The sequence below is a fragment of the Scomber scombrus genome, chromosome 13 (assembly GCF_963691925.1).
Source record: "Scomber scombrus chromosome 13, fScoSco1.1, whole genome shotgun sequence".
Lineage (NCBI taxonomy): Eukaryota > Metazoa > Chordata > Actinopteri > Scombriformes > Scombridae > Scomber > Scomber scombrus.
The window spans coordinates 2,957,818-2,979,969 of NC_084982.1; the positions used below are offsets into that span (position 1 = coordinate 2,957,818).

Sequence of the window (22,152 nt, forward strand, 5' to 3'; positions counted from 1 at the left end):
TAGAAAGACTCACTGACCACAGGGTTTGTGCTTCATCTGAAGGCTGCTGTGTGTTGATAAATACTTAATATTTTAATTGAATAACAAACAGATGAACAGACAAGTAAATATAAATACTATACAGCGAATAAACACATTTCCAATCGGGTATAAAATGCAAAGAAACAGCTGGAAAGGAGCTGAAATGAATGCATTGCACAGGTTTCTTGGTATATGATGTTGATGGAGTTTCCAGAAGGTTCCCAGGCTAACACATGGAAAGATACAGTGCTGTAAAAAGGTATTGGGACAGCGATATGTTTTTCATTGTTTTGGCTCCGTACTCCAACATACTGGGTATAGAATGAAAAGGTGAGTGAGAGGTTAAAATGCAGAGTTTCAGCTTTAAGGGTTTTGGAGAGTGTAGGACGTAAAGCAGTTTGTACACACTCCATTGAATATTGGTGTAAACATGTATAAATCCATGTTACAAGTAAGCACTTCATTCTTATAGTGACTGCTCTCATTTCAAATCCGATATGTTGGATTACAGAGTCAAATAAAGCTGTCCAGACTACACTGTAACCATCTTCAGGTGACCAATCTGCTGGACTACTGAGATAAACAGAGTAACAGAGATGCACTTTAATAGAGTCTTTTTCTCCTGGAACCACAGCTGACTTTTTGGAGTGTTTTTGGATTTGCGCTCTTGCCTTTCAAAAGGTGACAAAAGAGCAAATGTTAAGCAGCGAAGGCCGGCGACGGAGCGGCTACTCCGGCAGCAGGTCGTCTCCCAGCTCTTCATCTGCAAAGTCGTCGTCGTCCATTCGTTTCTTGGCTCCCGTCTTTGGTCTCTCCATCTGAGGCCCCAGCGGGTCCACGTAGGATGCATCTACACATAAGAGAAGCAGGTTTCACTTACTATGAAATGTTCTGATTGTAGGTTTATCTGTAACTACTGCACTCATCAAAGGAAACTGGGTTTGCCATTTCATGTCTTTCAGGAAAACTGGTCATATAATTTGAGTATCTGTTAAAATAATCAGACTGATAGATGATGAGTGAAGGAAAAACATAACAAATGATAAAAGATGACAAATGAGACATCATGTAATTCATTAAATAGGAAGAGAGAGAACAGTGGTTTCCTCACCTAGTTCTTTGGGGCTGCTGGCCTCGTAAGGCTCATTGGAACCAGGAAGTGACCTCACCTTGGCGCTCAGCCGCTCTCCCTTAGTGCTGCCGCTGCTGTGGCCACTGTCTGTACCAAACACACACACACACATGGCAAATTAACCAAATTACAAGCAAAATGTTTTTCGAAATTGGAGGGTTTGTTTTATTTAAGCCTTCATGCATTTGAACGTGTCACATGCAGGACTCTTACGTTCTGAATTTCAAAATAAAATCTCAAAATAGAAATAACCCGGATTTAAATCTTTTTTTTCTTAACTGTGTCAGCTCATTTTCTACACCATGTATGCTGAAAACTTGGACTAAGTATTTCCTAAGCTTTCCAACACTTGGTGTAGAACAGTATGTGATGATGCTGTTGTCAGTCTCAGATTTCAAACACACCTTCATAAACTGAAAAACTGCACGGAGGTCAAACTAAAGCCAAACACGCCTTTTCTCAACTCGTGAAAAGTCAACATTTAGGAGACGTGATATCTTCATCTCATAGACAGTATGTTAGAAAACATCTGAGTGTGTGTCTGTATGAGGGAGGTGCCTACAGTAGCATTTAAGAGTGTATCCAACAACTAGAATTTAACTGAAACAGCTGTGTGAGCTGCTTGAGTGCCTTTTAGCAAGATACCAGATAACAGCACTGGCTCAAGTCCTACTCATCTTCACAAGATTCAATTTATATGATGGAGGATTTATGTGTGTATGTGTATGTGTGTATATGTGTGTGTGTGTGTGTGTGTGTGTGTGTGTGTGTGTGTGTGTGTGTGTGTGTGTGTGTGTGTGTGTGTGTGTGTGTGTGTGTGTGTGTGTGTGTGTGTGTGTCAGGCTCAAATGACATACTGACAGGGTTCAACAGTAAACTGAAGGACAGACATAATTATAGACAGCAGCGCGCCACATCTGGCTGCCAGGTAGCTTTGGAAACTGAAGAGAGGAACGACAGAAAGCTGAAAAACAGGAAGGAGAAGAAGGAGGCCTGATATTCCACCTTCTCTCACAGTCCCAAACATCTCACACGAGGCCTTACAAACTGCTGGCAAAACCCAGAGACCTCCAATGGAAATTTTTTTCTTTTTTTTTTTTTCTTCTACCCCTAATTTTTCCCCCCCAGTCTTGGATGGACTGAGTGGTGTGTGTGTTTTTTTTTTATTTTATAATACACAACTGGGAGACACAAAAAAAGGGGGATGACAAGACAGGTTGGGAAAGCCAGACTTAATATTAATCATGTGTAACAGTTTCCACAATTAAAGCTGCAATAAGTAAGCTTTCTATACACCTCTGCAGCACAAATGGAAATAATAGAGGTGGATAGAGAGGATCAATACTGATTAGTCACTTCAATTTCCTGCTCAAACTTCTTTGGAAAAGCAACTGGAAGGTTACATGAGTATAAATAAAAGGTGAAGGAGGAGTAGGATTAGTGTTGATCATTGATAATCAGTAGTATTTATAACCAGCAGCTTCAATACAAAGATGTTCAAATTAAATAAATGAAAAGCTGTGCCTCTTTAGTGCTCTGTGACATCACTTTCACCAAATTAACATCAAAGAGTGACGCAGGTTGGGATGCTAGAGAAAATAAACCGTCTCGCCTCGCCAGTCGCTCGTGAAAGAGCTGCAGACCAGCTGACCGTCTCACAAACGCACGTACGCAACGTACAGCGCTGCAAATATGCAGACTTTACAGAAAAGAGGGAAAACTCTCAGGTACATTAGAAGTTTTCTCAAATATCTGAAAGCAGTTTGGGGGGGGGGGGGGGATCTCCGCTACCCCCCTCCTCCTGTGTGAGAACGCTCAGTGCAAACATCCACTGCAGTCCAACATCGCAGCTGCCTGTCAGGAGGTTTTCTGGACTGGGTTCAGGTGTTTGGACTATAACACTATACTTTCTTGACTGTGTGCGTGCCACAGAAAATCTTTCACACCACCGCTCGCTGTGAGCGTGCAATGCAAAGTTCGCTCAGGTCATTTTGAGTTGTAAAAAAGGACTTTTACAGTATGATTGTACACATGCAATCATAATACAAAAGGTTAATACAAAGGCAGCAGCTAGTTAACAAAGTGTAAAATAGCTATATGTGTTTTTAATATTGCAATGAGGCTCTTTAAAAGGGAAAGCCCACTCAAAAAACTGAAGTCAGAGACTGTACGATACCACTTCGGTTTAAAGAGCAAAAAATCAAACAAGTCAAATGTTACTGCTCTTTAGCACAAAATGACCATATACTGTATATGCATGTATAGTGCATATACAGTATTCGGTATAGTTAGTGCTCAAAACATACAATCCCAGTGTTGCAATAACATCATTTGTTGTTTTGATTGATCAGCTCATTGCGAGAAAAGTGAAGAATTGTTCGCCTTATTCCACTGAGACATCTTATTATCAAAGACATGTCATGTGGCTGGCAGTAAAGAGAAATGTATCTTTCTCAGTTTCATCTGTGAGCAATTTGTTAAGCTGTAGATTTATCAAAAAAGAAGAAAAAAAAAACAAGTCTGAATCCCTCTTTAGATGACAACAAAAATGAGTTTTTACTGAAATAAAACAAGAGAGCTCTAGTTTTTGTAAAGACTTCCTTGTCATAAAAGTGGCTCAAGTGTGTAGTTTTACCTTTGTACATGCTGTACAGGTATCTCTTTGTTTTTGAGTGATACTCTTACAGTACATACCTCTCCCTGAGTCCAACAGTGGACTGAGTTGTTTATTCTCAGATTGAGATACTGGGCAGCAGAGATGAAAGAAAGAGATGAAAAATATAGTCAGAAAAAATAGATGAAGACATCCAGAGAAACAAAGAGAAAAGAAGAGTACGAGTACAGAGAAGCAATACGTCTGCTATGTGGAATGAGAGCTGGTGAAAACTTGTTCTGTTGACACTGTAAAAACCTTCCCTCTCTCACCTGCTTTGACATCCACCTCTGATGTGCCTTAAGAGAGTAAGAGAAGAATTCACAACTTTAAAGTGTTGTAATCGCTAATCAGTGGATACAAATGATCGAACGTGTCGGATGATATTGAAACGTTTCCAATAATGGATCCAGTTACAACTCTAGGTGTTGGCAAACTATGGGACAATACAAACACACAAGTCTGAGGTTTTCTAATCTAACTTATCACATCACTGGGGGAATAGAGGTCTTGGCAGGGTGGAGCAGCAAGCACTTTAACAGATGCCTGACATATACATATATACATCCATATGCATATATATATATATAACTAGACTATTGGTATTCAGCTGAATACCAGAGCAAAGCTTTGCCTCATTACAGTTTTTGGCAGTTCACTACTTCTTCTGGATTGTGTTTGAAATCTGCTGATGAGCCAGCTTTCCAGTGTCAGAGCATGTGTCTGTATTTGTTGTAAACATGCAGTGAAGAAAAGCTAAAAAGTTTGGAAGTTTTTCTTTTGTAGTGTCTAAAGGATTGGACCTGAGGTTTTCAGTGCCATCAGTGCTCCGAAACAGTCTCCTCCTACAAAGATGTGAGGGTACAACATCCCTGTTTTTTTGTCATTTAAAGGAATAGTTCAATATTTTGGCTTTCCTGTGGTGTGTTAGACAAGAAGATTGTAACCACGGTCATATCTGTATCTCAAATATGAAGCTGTTGCCAGGACACATTTAGCTTAAATTAGCATAAAGACTGGAAACAGGGGGGGGGGGGGGGGGGGGGGGATATAGCTTCCCTGGTTCGGTCCACGGGCAAAATAATGGCTGCCAGCATTTTCTAGGCAAATAAAATCAGGGAATACAAATAATACAAAAACTAAATGGAATAAAATCCACAGGAATAAGATAAAAAAAAGAATAAATAACAAGAGTAATAATACTCATACAGGTGGGACATGTTGTAAATAAAAACAGTGTGCTAGAATTAGAGAAAATATAGAGTAAAAGCTGGGCTTTTTTACTAGCTGAAGGTGTGGGATAATGTTTTGTCTTAACCCTGAATACAATAAATGACAGTAATCTAACTGAGATGAAATAAAAACACGGATGACCCTCTCAAGATCAGGCCAGAGAGAAAAGACCTGATTTTTGAGATGCTCCTGTGTTAATAAAAACATAATTGAACAACTATTGTAATTAGTTTTTTAAATAAAAGGTCACTGTCAAATATTAAACCCAGGTTCCTGGCTGCAGGTTTGATATTTGTAGACAGGGATACAAGATGTTTCTATAAAATAGGGATGGCCTTTGGGTGACTCAATAGCATTATGTCTGATTTGTTTTCGTTAAGCTGGAGAAGGTTTTGGGACATCCAACACTTTTTATTTCTGCCAGACAAGATACATAATTAAAATTGCCTTTTTTTCCCGTTTTATAAATGGGACATACATCAGTGTATCATCTGCATAACACTGGTACTTGGTTTAGATAGATAGATAGATAGATAGATAGATAGATAGATAGATAGATAGATAGATAGATAGATAGATAGATAGATAGATAGATAGATAGATAGATAGATAGATAGATAGATAGATAGATAGATAGATAGATAGATAGATAGATAGATAAGGGGCCAAGGATGGAGCCTTGGGGAACACCACGGGCTAGAGACGCCACATAAGAGGAATCATTTCATAGTAAAAGAGGAACCAGAGAGAGGCAGCATACATATATGTTAAAATCCTCTATAATCAAGACTCTGTCAAAGTGAACCACAATAAAAGTGAAAAGGACAGAAAATTCCTGAAAAAAACATATTTATGGGGCCTGCAGATTAAAACACAAAATAGTGGAACGTTGCCATTTATAATAAAACCAAGTATTTGAAATGGAGAAAAGCTGCCAAGTGAGTAAGAGGAACATTTCAAATTCTCTCTGTGAATCATAGCCAGTTCAGTGTAATAGATACCTGGACTTAACCAAGTCTCAGAGCATAAATAGATCTAACTACTTTGATTCTATGAAATCATTTCAGAAAAAGGATTTATTTGCCAGTCATCTGACATTCAGCAAACCAAACAATACCTAGTTGGGAGATGTAGATGGAACAGGACTGTCAAAAGAGGCATGAGAGTTTAGTGATGAAGGAGTCGGCTTCAGGATGTTTTGAGGCTGAACATTAACAGTAATGACTTTCCTGGGACATGCACCAGATTGTCTGACTGCAAATCTCATAGGGCATCTATTAAGGGATTATCACAGTGTCAGTGTCTGTAACCAAACAAATAAGGACTGGGACCCAAAGAGTATCAGTCTCTAACAGACAGGTCATGAAAGTTGCAGGGTGGCATGGTTGGTTTCCGTGAGAAGCATCTGAACAGAGAAGTCCAAATGCTAAATTAGTAGATAGCATCCAAACTCTAGCTTTGGTCAGGTGGAGACCATCTGAGCCAAAAAGTTGCCCTAGAACTTTTGTTGCTAGAAGAATTTAAAATCATTGATAAAAGCCACACAGAGAGCATTCAGCCTGCTGGAACGGTTATATGTGGGGATTGGTCCTTATATACAGTCTTTCTTTCAAATGATTTGGGGATGCTAAACACCTAAAGCACCCCAGTCAACCAAGGAGAACTGTAAATCTGACATGTAAAGATGTTCGACCTGTCGGTGACCCCCTGAGGGATTAGAGGTGGGATTTGGATGTGTAACCGTCCTTTTACGGATTTAAAAATGATCAGACAGATATAGCCTTCTACTTTACTCAGTGTGGTGTATAGAGGGATACCCATTATGCTGGCCTTCTTAGGAGAGGTGAGGACAGGTGTGGAGACGCCTGCTGCCCAGCAGCATGTGTGAACAACAGAAGAAAGAGGAAAGTAATGACATATAAGAATTTAAAAAAAGACAGAAAATAGTGGCAAGCTAAACAGTATCGATTATAGGTATAAGTAGAATTAGTACAAATTATACCTTGTTTCACCGCAGATAGCCGTACAAAAATGTATCTAAACACATTTAAAATATTGTCTACAAATCTGAGCAACTCTTGTGCTATGGACACATTTGAATTAGTACCAGAAAAAAGTATTCAGGTTTGACGCACAGACCATCCTGGTGTGGAGTTTTGCAGGTGCATATTGGACTTAATGTTGACTTTGTCAGACTGATGCAAAGTACGTCGTATGTTATGGTGACTACTGACTCACCGGCACTCCCAGCGCTGCCCTCTCTGCCTTCTCTCCGACCTCTGGCACTGCCCTCTCGCCCCGACTTGACCCTCTGGAGGAATAGTGAAAGAGAGTGAAGGGAGATAGCAGGATTGAATATATATATTGTTTTTTTTTTACTGTGGACATTCTGACCTGTCATAACAGGAATAATAACATTAAAATATGTGCAATTCACACAAAAGAACACATATTTCATGCTAGGTTGTTGTGTTTTTGGTGACATTTTTTCCAAAGCTGAGCTTGTTTTGCTTTTTGGCTCTTTCTTCATCTCTCCCTCTGTGTCTCATAAATTAAATCTGTTTTATTGGCACGGATAAAAACATTTGAAACTAATACCGTGTAACAGAAACAAAACTAAGCAGAAACGTTTTAATAAAAAAGTCAAGGAGAATTTGACATTAATACATGGGAAAATGAGCATAAATGTCACATGTAAAGAAGTCAGCAATGTGACAATAGAGGACTTAACAACAGGGACAGAGCCAGTTACAAAGATGTGGAGACTATCATAGTAAAATAACATATTTAATATTTTTAAAAGTGGTGATTTAATAAGACTTCATATATTTGTTTTTGTTTCCCCATCTCATGTTGATCATTTGGTACAATGTGCACCTAATGTTGGATTAGCTGTTCATTCAATCTGAAGAATTTGGGGATTAATGAGTCAACTCTCTGGCTCTGTGTCTCCGTAGGATTATTCCTCTGCTCCAACAGCATCTCTGGGCTGATTTGGGCTGATTGAAGAGCAGCTGGTTGTGATTTGACAAAGTCAGCCTCCGATTCATCCGTTCCTGGCACTGATGAATACGTCTACGGGACCGAGGCACATGGTTCTGTTACTCTAGAATCTGGAACTCTTCAAAACTTGACTGATCCCCTGACCACCGCCAGTTTTGCAGATAATCAACAAAAACAAAAGCCTGTCAACACTTTTGGGTGCGGACTAAAAGTTTAAGAGGCACTAGACGCTACTTAACACTCTGAATCCTGAGTAGAGTTTGAAGATAAGGATTAGTGAGGCATTAATTTATATTATTTGACATTTGGGGCTTTTGGTTGATTGTCTTATTCAGACCTGAATTCAATTCTTTAGTAAGAAATGTAATAACAGATCTTATAGAACATACGCTTGTTATATTGGAATTATTATTAGATAGATTTAAGAGAATATTTAAGAAGAGATTATTTAGGTTGTGCTGATTGTTTCTCAACCAATCAGATACAGTGTAGGCTATCTAGGGCCAATAAATGATTGTTAGGGGGAACACAGACTTCATTTCCAGCATCAGGGATTATAGGAATTATTATCCCTCCAGATGACAGGTGACACTGAACAGCCTGACTTACTGTGTGTAGAGTCAGACCTGTGAACAATTCTCCAAACACAAAAACTGTTTAAAAGTTACCCAGCATTATTATAAGCCAGGTGTTAAACAGCTGTATAGTGTGTGCTCTCCTCTCAACACGACCTGATTCATGGAAAATGAACAAAGGGGGGGGAAACAGATGTTTCTCATGCATTTCTGGATCTGTAGTGACCACTGGCACACTTTGTGGCAAAGAGACATGTGCATGTTTTTAATCAAGGTGTCCAGGAATAGAAGAGAGGAAACCAAGACATTGATAAAGAAAAGATGATTAATGAAAATAATCAGATGTATAACCCTAATTTGAATGTTAATCATTAAACTAGGCTGCTTGTTTAAGGTTAGTTAATGTGAATCTGAAGCCAACAAACAAAAAGGTATTCCATGTTACACATTAAATACATGAAATCATTAGTGAGTTATATCTTTTGATGCATTTTTACCACTGCCTACAATACAATAAATCATGAGCAGCAAAACAGACTTTTGTTTACATGAAAATGCTGCAAGCTAACTGTAAAGGAGTGGCAGCCAGGCCTTACATACCTGCTCTTTGAGCTCCTTCATCTTTTCCACCTTCTTCAGCTTGGTGGCATATTCTTGGACTTCCTTCAAACCCATGTCTGTACCCAGCCTCACTAGGAAACGTAGACCTGTACAAAAACAAACACGCAAAGAGCTTTTTATTGCCTCTATATACTGATCAGTGAATCATCTGCTATGTCAACAGTCCCAGAGAGAAATTGTGTAACAAATGGGAGGAATTACATTCCACATTTTCTGGAAATTTGCGGTGGATGTCTTGATATGTTTCCAGAGCTTTTTGGTAGTTTCCTGTAAAGACAAAAAAAAAAAAAAAGGAAAAAAGTCCATTTCAAGACATTAATGTTGCTAATTCACTCCACGCACACAGCCTGAGGCAGCGGTTTTGAAACTATAAAGTTAAACAACTTCTCTGAATGAACAGGAGTTTAAGTTACTTCAATAGCACTTGGTCAGAAAGGGTTTACTCTTTCCCACTCTTACCTTCCCACTAGCAGTAAAGACACAATTAAAATTCCAAATAAAAGTCTAAGCTCATGTGCTTGTGGACTGAGGATATAATAAAGCTTCTATGTAACGGTCTTCTCTAAGAACTGGTTTTCATTATCAAAATTGGATAACAGCTGTGGGTAGCATTTTATTTGACTACAGCTTCATTGCAAAAAACTGCATTAATCTATAACATGTGAAATTCTTATTACAATTTTATCACATATTCTAGTGTTCTGTCTTGGATAATACATGTGTACGTATTTAAAATGTAATAGCATGGGTTAATATGATGCAGGTTAAGTTATTCTCACCACTTCTCCTGTAACAGCTCGCCACCATCAGTTGCCACTTCACCTGAGTTGGTCTGAGCAACACGGCAGAAAGATATCCCATCAGTATGAACAGACTGAACATATAACACTCAGCTATATTGTCCTATATATTAGGTATAAAAAAAAACTCATAGTCTGCTGCTTGTGTAGGACTAGTCAACTAAAAACATTAGTATTGTACATGCAGTGGTGGTTGAAAGTTTGTGAACCCTTTAGAATTTGACATAAAGTATGATAAGATTTTTAATGCAAGTTCTAAAACTAGATAAAGAAACATCCAATACCAATAAGTCATAAATATTACACTTATTTATTTATTTATTGCAGAAAATGATGATCATATGTGAACCTCTAGGATTATCAATTCATTTGAATGGGAAATTAGAGTCAGGTGTTTCAATCAATGGGATGTGAGTCTGGGAGGCCCTGCCTTATTTAAAGAAGAGAAATGTGGGTCTTCACTATAAAAGTCTGAGCTTGACAACACAGGTTTGTGGAAGGGTGTCATGGCTCAAACAAAGGAGATTTCCGAGGACCTTAAAAGAAGAGTTGCTGATTCTCAGCATGCTGGAAAGGGTTACAAGACCATTTATAAAGAGTTTGGACTCCACCAGTCAACTATCAGGCAGATCGTGTACAAATGGAAGACATCCAATACCAGTGTTACCCTCAACAGGAGTGGTTGAACAACAAAGATCCCACCAAGAGCAAGGTGTGTAATGGCCCAGGATGACATCTAGGAAACTAAAAGGCCTTTGTTGCAGTGACTAATATCAATTTTCATGTGTCCACCAATACAAGAACAATGAACATCAATGGCGTGCAGAGCTGCATGGAGAAAGCCACAACTCCGCAAAAATAACATTACTGCTCATCTATGTTTGCTCATGGCCACGTGGATAAGCCAGAAGGCTGTTAGGAAAATGACAGTGGACAGGCGAGACCAAAATCAGACTGCTGGCTTGAATGAAAGGCGTGTTTGGTGACAAGCAAATAATTCATTCCAGCATAAGAACCTCATCCCACCTGTGAAACATGCTGGTGGCATTGTATCATGGTTTGGGCCTACTTTGCTGCGTCTGGACCGGGATGGCTTGTAATCATTGTTGGAGTTTTGAGTTGTACCAGCAAGTTCTACAGGAAAATGTCAAAGAATCTGTCTGTGGCCTGAAGTTCAACAGGAACTGGATCATAGAGCAAGACAGCAACCCTAAACACACAAGTCATTCTACAAAAGACTTGTTAAAGCAGAATAAAATGAATGCTTAGGAATGGCTGAGTCAAAGTCTTGACGTTAATTTTATAGAAATTCTGTGGGGGGGACCTAAAGTGGGCAGTTCAGGCAAGAAAACCCACTAACACATATATGTAAGAGTGGGTCAATTTCTTCAATAAATAAATGAGTTTAATGTTTTTGTCTCATTTGATTAATTGGTTTCCTTTTATCTAATTTTAGAACTTCAAAGCACCACTGTATGAGTCATTACACCGAAGTTGACACAAAATGAAACAAAGGCAGACTGAATTGACCACTTAGAGGTTCTGGTTGTAAAAATGTACAATCACCTGTTCACACTACAGTTTGTAAAAGGAGAAAATATCTTTACCTGCAAATTCTAGATTAGCCTCTGTACATAAAAAGGTAAAAAGCCATGTTTGGTTTTAAAGAGCTGAGAGGCAGCCGTAACAAAATCTATTGTTTCATTCAAGAAAAACACTTCCAGATGAGAAAAGTCTTTCATTGGTTAATGAAAGAAAAATAAATCTGAACACTGACATTGAAAAACACATCATGATGCACAAAATATCTAAACATGATAAGATAATACAATTGTACTATTGTTGTTTTTTTTAATGCCTGTGTTGTATTTTTCAGTGCTAATTCTTGTTTCAGTGTCAATACAACTTTTTCCCCAATATAAGTGCTTCTATGCCAATGTTTCATTTTTCAGTTCAGTTTTGTTTACAGTGCCAAACTTCATTTATCGATGCCAGAATTTAACCATTGCTGTTCTGGCCCCATACACTGACTTTGTACATTTCTGTCTGCTTGGCGAACAGAAAAATGCATATAAGCGGCTGTGTGGTACTGTAACTATCGGTCACTTACTGTATGAGTGTGGCTCTTTCAAAGTACAGAATAGCCTTCTCACAGAACTGCGTCTCGATGTAATAAGCCCCCAACCACTCAATCACATCGATGTTAGAAGGGAAGTATCTGAAGGACTGAACGGCAGCACAAACCAACAGGATCAGAAGATTTAGAGGTAGCTAATGCTGATGTTTTAAATGAATAATTAAGTCTGTAGACAGAAACACACTTAATTATGCTCCACATACCTCGTAGTAGTGCTGGAAAGCTTGAGACTTGTCCCCCTCGCTATCGTACAGCTCTCCCAGTTTGGCCAGTACCTGGGGGTCAGTGGGAGTCACGCTGATGACTTGCATCAACCACTCGATTGCCTGCTGGGGATCCTCCAGTAGCTCGTAGCTGAGATCAAACTGTTAAAGACTAATAAACCAGGTTTGATTCCCTAAATGAACACCTTCTCAACAATGACTACTGATGTGCCGTTATGTGAAGCAAAATTAACTCCCATGACACAAACTGATAGAAAAAGGCAAACACACTATCAGAAGGATACAGGTGGGCCAGCTGGAACATGACTTGGGCACTATTTCTGAGAATGGCATGGAGCTTCAGGAAGAAGTCCAGACCTTCTTCAAGACGATTCAGTTTCTTATATGTTAGACCTGGAACAAGGGGGAAGAGAGCAAAAACTGACAATCAACTTTGGATACATGGCCACTCAACCATGATAACGACAGGCAAAAAGGTAACACCTTACTGGGACTGTACATGGTTTCACACTATTCTACTCATCTACAGATAATGTGCAGTTATGCAGCAACGCGTCACCAAACGCAGGGACGATTGCTGGAATGTTAACATGAATTTAATGAAGTGTTACCCAGGTTGTAGAGGGCCTCAGTGCAGGAGGAGTCATTCCTCAACGCTTCTTTATAGAACTCTGCAGCCTTCTCGTAGTCCTGCTTGGCGAACACTGTGTTGCCTTTGTTGACGAGAGCCGCCGGGTTGTAGCGGTCAGCGGTCATGGCCAGGTCAGCATATCGGTCAGCGTGTTCAAAGTCCTTCTCCTATAACAGGTTAAAGGTCAGAGAAAAAGCATCTATACCGATATACATGTAGCAGCATGGACACCGTCACTGAGCCATCAAACTCAACATTTAGCTACAAATATACATGATGGCAAGATTCTACACTGAAGTTTCCTTTACCTTTTGAACTAAGTATCTAATAGCCTTTTGTTTAATCACTGAGAGGACCTTACCAGGAAATAAAGGAAGGAGAGGTTGGTGGCAGCAGCGCTCTTCACTCTGCTGTCCTTCTTCTCAAATGTCTTCAGAGTCTCCACTGCCTGATAACACATAAAAAGCTGTCAGGGTCAAACTTTACACTGGTTTTCCTCTAATGTACTAACGTGTACTTTAAAAACAGTAATGAAGGCATAGTCCCCAGTATTTAACACAGCTACAAACCGTTTGAAATGTAAAATTTCCTATATTTTCCAGATCCGATCATGGTGTGATCACAAGCTTCTGGTTAAGTTTAATTCTGGGTTAGTACAATACGCTGAGTCATCATACCGTCGATAAATATTCTTCATGTCAATATGTATCAGAATATGTTAAATTAGGGTTAAAGGTATATTTTGGAGAACTACCAGTGAAAGACCCTCTATATACAAAGTAACTCCTAACAGTAGATTTTGACTGAGATTAGAGTTTAACTATGAAAAAATATATTCAGCTTGAAAACTATGCCACCTACTAAAGCTTATTTCCACCAATTATTGTGCAAGTTCTTGACATGAGTGTCTGAATACCTAACACATGAAGTAAAGATTTTAATTCCCAAGAAATACACACAAAACATTTAGAAATGAAACAGTTTATATTTAGTTGTTGTTATTCCATTATAAGCACATTATGTACTGGGGAGATTTCCAACAGTTTTAGTGTGTAAAAGTTATTATTTTGACCAACCACCAGTTAGGCTACAGCTGCACTGATGCTGCAGGTTACACCACCACCATCACTGTTTGTGAAGAGAATAAGAGCACCACACACATGCATCAGTCAAAAAAAAAAAAAAAAAAAAAGCCTGTGAGCGCAATTATGTTGGCTACTGCAGGTCTATGTAATTGAAAACACCGGAGCTGCTAAGTGTCATCACTGTTCTAATGTTGGCAACAGAGCAGGTTTACTGGCACAGCTGAAGTTCCTTGAGAGCTCACAGGTATATTATTGTTAAAAAAGGAACCATGGTTCTAATTTCCTTTCTGCAGCCAAATTGTCCTGACTGGTCTGTGGGTTTTAAACCCAACAATTGCTACTCCAACTTCTCCTGGCAGTGCTAATATTTTGGCAAATACATGCTTGAGTAGTTTCCTATCAAAAAACACTAACACACACACACACTCACACACACATAATCTTAATGCAAACATGGAAACAGAAGACACACATACCTCAACCTTAGGCATGCAGATGGGGAGGAAACGAGACAAAAGTAAGAAAGAATGGAGTCAATGAGAAGTGAGCTGTTGTATAAAAGAGTCTGATGCTGCTCTGCTGAAACCGCTTCAGCAGGAGAAAAACAAACAAATATAAACAATGCGGCCAATGGCTTGTGGTAACACAGCATCGTAAAAAAGATGGAAAAAAAAACAATATAAAAAGGAAACAAACACCAGATCATCCATGTTATACGTGTTTACAAGGGAAATACCACTCACTTTGGCTATAACACATAAAGTTCCTTCCAAACATTAATTAGAGTACTTCACAGTGGCAGGTGACACTGTGGTTCACCTGTTTCTGTTGCTACTGTCACTCTGGCCTGCCACAGATTGAGATTCAGAAAGTGAGATGCCTGAAGTGAGTGGTATTGCCCTTTATGTTGTTGAGATGAACACACTCACCTGATTGAAGTCCTTCTGTCTGAGGTAGGTGATGGCTTTGTTTATCTCTAGATCATTGGCAAGCTCGACGTACTGAGAGCTCTTCACCATGTCAACACACCTTTGAAGAAAAGAACAAAAACATATCTTGTTTTTGCCTTATTCTCAGCATTATGAGAGGAAAGCAAAACTCATGACAATTTTATATCTGATTGACTTGAGGTAAATTTGAATTATTGTGGTGAAAGTGAGAATTGTGATTCAGCATTTGAAACAGGAATTAAACAAAAACACTAATTAATGGATATAACGTCTATTAATATTGTTGACTTTTTCTTTAAAATGTTGTAGTGTTTATGGGTCCTTCAAGACGCATTCATGGGACTAGAGCCCGCTTGTTCATGTGTGCCCTCTGGTGTTAAGAAGAGACGGAAGACGAACACAATGGTAACGAACCAGTCGAATCCAGTAGCGAAAGAAGTCTCGATGGCTGGAGCAATGAGCTTGGCAGCAGTCATGATGTACTTCTCGGCTAGGACTTTTCTACGGTACAATAGGGAGGGAGAAAACAGGACAGGAATTCAAGAAATGAATGGTTCAATAACTAATCATTAGATCAACAGTATACATTGTATTAAAAGTATTGTTTTTAAAGTGGAGAAAGTGTCAGTGGTTTGATCTTTGGTGAGACCATGCGATATGTCACTGAAGAGGAGATGTGGGTTTTTCTTACAGGTCTCTCTCCATCTGGTGAAGTGCGTCATTCTTAATGGCTTCAATGACCATATTTGAGCTGGTGTCATCCTGAAAGACACGAGAGGACATGGTTGATATAAGGATATAGAGCACCACGTTTACCAATCACATTTGAATGTAACTATTAGTATTCTCTATTGTCTCCTACAATAGAAAGAGAAGTAATAGCATCAGTAGAAAATGATGTTTTTTCTAGTAATAATCTGCAGAAGTATCAGTCGGTGAAGTGTATGTATGTAGTGAACCTACACTAACCTACACTCTTGCTTTTCAGAAAACATATGTCTGATTTGGACAATTTAAAATCATCTGTATAAGACATTATGGGATATACCATTCCCAACAGCTGTTCTGCACCACATCTTGGGAATATTGGAAATATTTTACAAGGACGGGACAAATACCTGAACAAAGTACTGCTTGCAGCTGTAATAAAAAAAGCTATCAGGAGAATTCTGGTATAAAGTAGAAAAAAAAGAGCAATGGATTAAGCTTGTTTTGGAAATCTACTCAATGGAAAAAAGGATCTCTTTAGGATCTTTAGGATAGTCAAAGTAAATGTTTTTGGAAGAAATTGGAAAAAAGTGGAAAGGATTATAATTGACAGCAAAAAGAATTGCAAACAATTTTAATGGTTAAAGTCTTTCTGGTTTTAGGTTTCCACTGTAAGGATTTGTCTGTGAGACTAATCTATCTTTAAGCTTTAGAATTGTAAATCAGACAAAAGATGCAATTTGTTGTCAACCCCTTGGGCTTTAGAAAAATGTAATTTGTTACTATTTGCTGACATTTTATGGACCAAACAAATAACACAACCTATAACAACTATTTCTATGTTGTGTTGTTCTTTTTGATGTCCCACAGTTTGACAAGTGTATGTAATAATATAAGTAATACTACACAAGCTTCACAGATTACAGTACATGTTTCCTAAATGATATACATACAGCATGCCACTGTTCACTCACATTGGACGGGATATACTTGTCATCATCATCGATGCCCAGAGGGACAGAGATGAGCTTCTGAAAGGCCTTCTTCATCCTCTCCCTGTCTCCGATGGCGTAGTAGCACAGGATGAGGTTGAAGCCGGTCTTGATGTTGGGGCTCTCGCTCATGATGTGCTCGAAAGACGTGATGGCGTCCGAGTATTGGCCCATGCGTACGAAGACCACGCCAATATTCTGCATGATCTTTATCCTCATTTCCTTGTGAGCGTTGGAGATCTGATCCAGAGCCATTCTGTAGAATTTAATTGCTTTGGGGTAATTTTTCTGTTTGAAGTAGATGTTGGCCATGTTGACTTTAAGTCGGCCTGGAGGAAAAACCACAGTGTGAGTAAAACTGATACCATAAAGAATATAGTTAACTTTGTGACAGTGATCCAAAACAAATGATGGCCAGATATTATTTATTAAAACAGTGATATACTGTAAGCCAAAGACTCTGGAAAGCAAGACAGATTATTCCAGTCATCCTTATACTTTTCACAAAACACTATCGAATATAGTTCAGTATGGTTTCTCATTGCTGTTCTTCCTATTCTAGTTTACAAGATACTAGACCACAGTAAAAACACCAGAATGCCCCTTTAAAATGTGATATTGTATACTTCAGTGCTGCACTGTCTGACCAGAATCACAATAAGGAATAAGCCTATCCTCTTTGGTTTTATATGCATATTAAACACAAGCTTTTCTGGCCGACCCGTCTGCTTGAGCTTTGTCTTCATGAGTGCAAAGATAGTCTAAACACATCTGTGATGAGCTCAAAGCTGAGCCATCTGCTCACCTGCGTTACTGAACATCTTGTTCTTCACAATGACCTGGTAGCTGTTCAGGGCCTCCGGGTACATTTCATTGTTTGCATACTGGTTGGCGAGGTTGAGCAGGACCTGGCAATGACAGAAAGCTTTAGAAATTCTTTATGGAATAATAAGAAACAGGCAAAAAAAGTCAGGAACTCAAACTTCAAATTGAATGTCTTCTGTTAGCTGTGCCCAGAGAGCTGAGTGGTTAAGCTCGGCGCTCTGCTGACAAGAGGATCAAACCCTGCCAGACATTTCTCTACTGTCTCCCCTCTCATGTGAAAATAGAAAATCTACCACTGTGAACAAAAACATACATAAATCCCCACATTAGTGCAAGTAAACAAAGCACACACAAGCAGGGCCTCTTTTGCCCAGGGGCCCTTGAGCAGAATAAAGGGCACTCAATGATTTTTTGTCAGGATCTACAGAAATACGAAACAAGGCTTGACCCACTCTCTTGATGTTGACAATTATGGTACCTGTAGGAAACCTAGTATGTCCAACACTAAATATGGAGTTACAAGGTTTCTAAGCGACAGCAGTGTTATCCAAACAGATTAAAATAAAAGTTGTTTGGGGGACATGAGCTTCAGTGCCCAGGGGCCCGTGGGGGGACTAATGCAGCACTAAACAACAGGCTTTCATTTTCATTTCTTTTCATTTTTTCCTTTCGAAAACAAATGTTTAGGCACATCGTTTCAGTGTGTGGGAGCACTATACGCAATCATTTCATTTCCACTGTAGACGCTGGTACAACCGTTGATCTACAGCAGCCTTACTCACAGAGTAGGTGAGGTCTAAACTGATGTGGTCCGCGTTTCCAGACTGCTCCCTCTGTCTCACCAGCATTCTCTCCTTCCTTCCTGCTTCTTTAGCTTTTTCAAGAGCCTGTAGTTAGAAACACACAAACACACATTATCAGACATTCACATGACCTCACAAACACAAAACCCACGTTACACAGGTCAGCAGTAGTGACAACTTCTACCGTTCTAAAATGAGTAATATCACAAGCCAGTAAAATATATCTTAAACAACGTTAATCTGCCAAAATACACGAGTCATTGTTTGAGAAAGCACGCAACTTTTGCTTCAGATGTAGTGGATTGCTTTGGCATTTCATAAAAAATTACAAACTCAGACAACTGTATAATTGATGGAGACCAAAAACGTTTGGCGGCCAACTCTAGTTTGCAAACTATTGGCAGGTGAGCCAAAAGCTTAATTTCAATGTTTAATTTGGTTGAAAATGTGGGAGCGGCTGACTAAACACTTAACCCTGAAAAACAGTGTTACATTTCAGTCCCGTGTGGTAGAGAAACAGAGCCAACACAATGAGAAATGAATGGCTCTTTTCAATATTTTTTGCTTGCCCTGTAAAAAATTCTAACCTCACAATTGACCTTAATTATCTTCATTTAAACGCTTCTCTCCATATCCAGTCTGCCATTAATACTAAACAAAGAAGGCCAAAGAATGACAGAGTCTGACCAGTTGTAGGGTTCCCGTGCTTTGTGCCATGCAGCTCTCTTCTATCAGGTCGTTCACTTTCTTCTCCAGGATCTTGATCTTCTCCTCAGGCCTGCAAGATACACACAGTATATGTAATAATGTAATTATGATATGTTAGAAGAGTGGAGAGGCAGAGAGTAGTAATATTTATCCAAATGCATAATGCAGTTTGGAACATGTATTTATAGGTTTATAACTCAAAATGATTATATATTTTTAATACATTCATAGTTGTATTATTTGTAGTTCTATTGATAAATGTTATCTTGTTACATTAACTGCTTATACATTTTCTTTTGATATGACGAATAGGACCGATTATGCATCTTTACGTACAGATATTAATGGATGCTATATAGCATCTGAAGATGCCTTCATATTTTCTATCAAATATAGCTAAAAGGAAAAGAAATACCTTTTGAAGTAGTCTTCAAATAAACACTTCATCAGAGAAATGAGCTAGTTTAAACAGTGACAACTCACGTGTCCTCATTCTTTGCTTCGAGTGGAGGTGCAGGACCTTTGGACTGGCCCAGAGGGTCAAAGGCTGATCCTGAAAATACAAAGGAATACTATATTGTTTAGATAATTTAATAGAAATTTTACACTAATAAAAAGAGAAGAAGAACAAAGCAAATTTAAAAAATACAGCGACTCTCTTTGCTGACTATCCTCTGAGTGCCATACTGACACTGTATCTCTGCAACTGGGCATATTCCAGAGGAATAACATTTTTTGCACAATGCAGATGTGGTTAACACGAGCCGCCACAGAACTACAGGGTTAAGACAGAATTAATATCTGAAATAGCTCTAATGAAGACAAATTGTGTTTTCTCCCTCACACTCACCACGGGTCATGGAGGAGGTGTAACCTGCTGCTCTGACTGCAGTCATGGGTCGGGCTGTTCCATCCTGTCACAGTTCAAAAGTAAAGAAACAATACAATACATGTACTACGCTGATTTCTTGCTTCATTGAGACAATTTTCTTCACAAAAATAGAACTGCTATTAACTAACTTTTTAATGTTTAATTCTGGTTACCAAGCTGATATTTACCTTGAATTAAATACAGGATACTGATATAAAACCATCAGTAAGTTTTTAGCACATTCACTTGTTAATGTAATACTTCTACTAACTGTTTGAATCATAATCACAGTAGTACGACTGAGTCAAATCTATGCAGCTCTTAAAAGCAGCATAGAGTGGTTAAGCTCTCTTACCTGCACAGCTCCAGTCATGGGTCTGCCCATCGAAGAGGCCAAAGGGGCCCGAGACTACAGGAAACAACAATGGGAGGTCATTTGGGCAATTCTAGGTAACAACAACAACAACAACAACAACAACAACAACAAAGGGGCACATGTTCAGCAGCTACTCACATCTTGCCAACCTCTGTCATTCTTACAACAATGTGTTACATAATTTGATGTCACTTTTAACAGATTATCCTCCCTACAAAATACACTGTCTGTGCATATTATGTGGGAGTGGATTAACTGAGCAGGTCAGGATTTGGATTTGCTAACATCTCAATTTTCCTGTTGTTGTTATATAATGCTAATAATGATAATTCTCTGGACTTCACCATGATTATAATTATGATCATAGTTATGATTGGTGTTTATAGTACAGTACATGAACGCTGTTTAATTTTTTTTAAACAGCTGTTTATCAGACAATGCAACTGATAATGTAATGTATCACAAAAATATGGTTTAATGATAAGTGAGCATAATTAAAGTCAGTTTCAAAGAACGAAGCTTATGTTTATGAACATAATATATATTATAAACTACATGTCGTGCTAAAAACATTTTAATGCTCAGAGAAGTGAGTGCCATAAGCTGAAAACACTTCCACTCTTAGCAAAAGCAATCAACCAATCATTCATTCCAAACAAGACTGCTATGTCAATGCTCAAGACAATTCAAAGCCAAACATCTTGTAAAAAAATAAATAAATACATGGAGTCCCTCTCACTCCTCTTGCATTCAGGACTTTTAGAAGTTTAAATGCTTAATCTATGTTTAAGTCACTGTATGCTTGTTCTTCATTGGATATGTGTGTTTTATTGTGTACTTTGTTTTGATTTCATTGAGTGGTACAACAGAGATGCTTCTGTGATATATCACATCATTTGTCATTTTTAACACTTCGCATTCTAAAGACAATCTGTGAGGAATCTGAATGCAAGATCAGTATGTGGAAATCTCCAGTTTACTGCAGCTGTTTGTTTTTCAAAATCCCGTGCTACTCAAAATCATTGTGTTTTATTATACTTACTCCAAAGGAAGAAGCTAAAGGTCGAGCTCCAATGGCAGTGCCAGGAAACTTGGCAGTCATCTGAAAAATTACATTTCTTTAGTATGAGCAGGAAAGTTAAGTATAATGAAGTAAGTGCAATTATGATTATTTTCTCTCTGTCTCTCTCTCTCTCTCTCACACACACACACACACACACACACACACACACACACACACACACACACACACACAAACAGTGTACAGTGGAAACTCACTGGGGGTCTTCTTCCATGACTTGTCCTCACTGCTTGTTGGAAGCCTACATCATTCTCCAACTCCTTCAATTGATAAATATACAGTTATTGTTACTTAGATAGCCACTGCCACTGCAAAGTAAACGATGTGTTGAAAGGCTTTAAGCTAAATTCACAGCTAACTTGAGCTAAAATAGCATCGTTTCTAACTCACCTCGGAGTCGAATGTTGGATTATAGTCGTTATATCCCGAATAAAGATCCTCCTCCTCTACAGCCAGATGCACATTCTCCATTTCTCTGACTCGTATGCGGTGCTTTACGAAACGCACATGAATAAAAGTGGAATAAACTGACTTCAAACAGCCAAGGCAGGTAACGGCAAATGTAGTTTGTTGTCGTTTTAGGCATCCAATCCCACAATTCATAGCGGTGAGGGTGGGACAATTCAGTGTTCAAACTCGTGATTGGTTACTTATGCGTCAATTATAATTCAGCGTCGATATAATTGGTCGAAACTGATTCCTTCTGTTGCTAGGATACAATTA

General features: G+C 38.7%; 1 protein-coding gene across 1 annotated transcript; it reads right to left on the reverse strand.

Moving 5' to 3' along the window:
• Positions 1–150: 150 nt before the first annotated feature.
• Positions 151–22,032, reverse strand: ift88 (intraflagellar transport 88 homolog). Its single transcript, XM_062432228.1, has 24 exons — positions 21,820–22,032; positions 21,627–21,689; positions 21,391–21,450; positions 20,328–20,381; positions 19,952–20,015; positions 19,585–19,654; positions 19,081–19,171; positions 18,373–18,477; positions 17,571–17,673; positions 16,748–17,094; positions 15,757–15,827; positions 15,480–15,566; positions 15,045–15,144; positions 13,392–13,478; positions 13,011–13,197; positions 12,684–12,792; positions 12,379–12,529; positions 12,149–12,264; positions 10,018–10,070; positions 9,440–9,505; positions 9,218–9,324; positions 7,278–7,350; positions 1,133–1,240; positions 151–871 (listed from the first exon to the last, which is right to left on the reverse strand). Exons 1-24 carry the CDS (start codon positions 22,030–22,032, stop codon positions 750–752), a joined length of 2,607 nt encoding a protein of 868 aa, XP_062288212.1. The 3' UTR covers positions 151–749.
• Positions 22,033–22,152: the final 120 nt, after the last annotated feature.

Coding starts and splice junctions, on each gene's coding strand:
- ift88 (XM_062432228.1), bottom strand. CDS start 22,032: ATGAATTGTGGGATTGGATGCCTAAAACGACAACAAACTACATTTGCC. Junction 17,674..18,372: donor GTTTAGACCTCACCTACTCT/GTGAGTAAGGCT, acceptor TGTCATTGCCAG/GTCCTGCTCAACCTCGCCAA. Junction 10,071..12,148: donor GAAAGAGCCACACTCATACA/GTAAGTGACCGA, acceptor CGTGTTGCTCAG/ACCAACTCAGGTGAAGTGGC.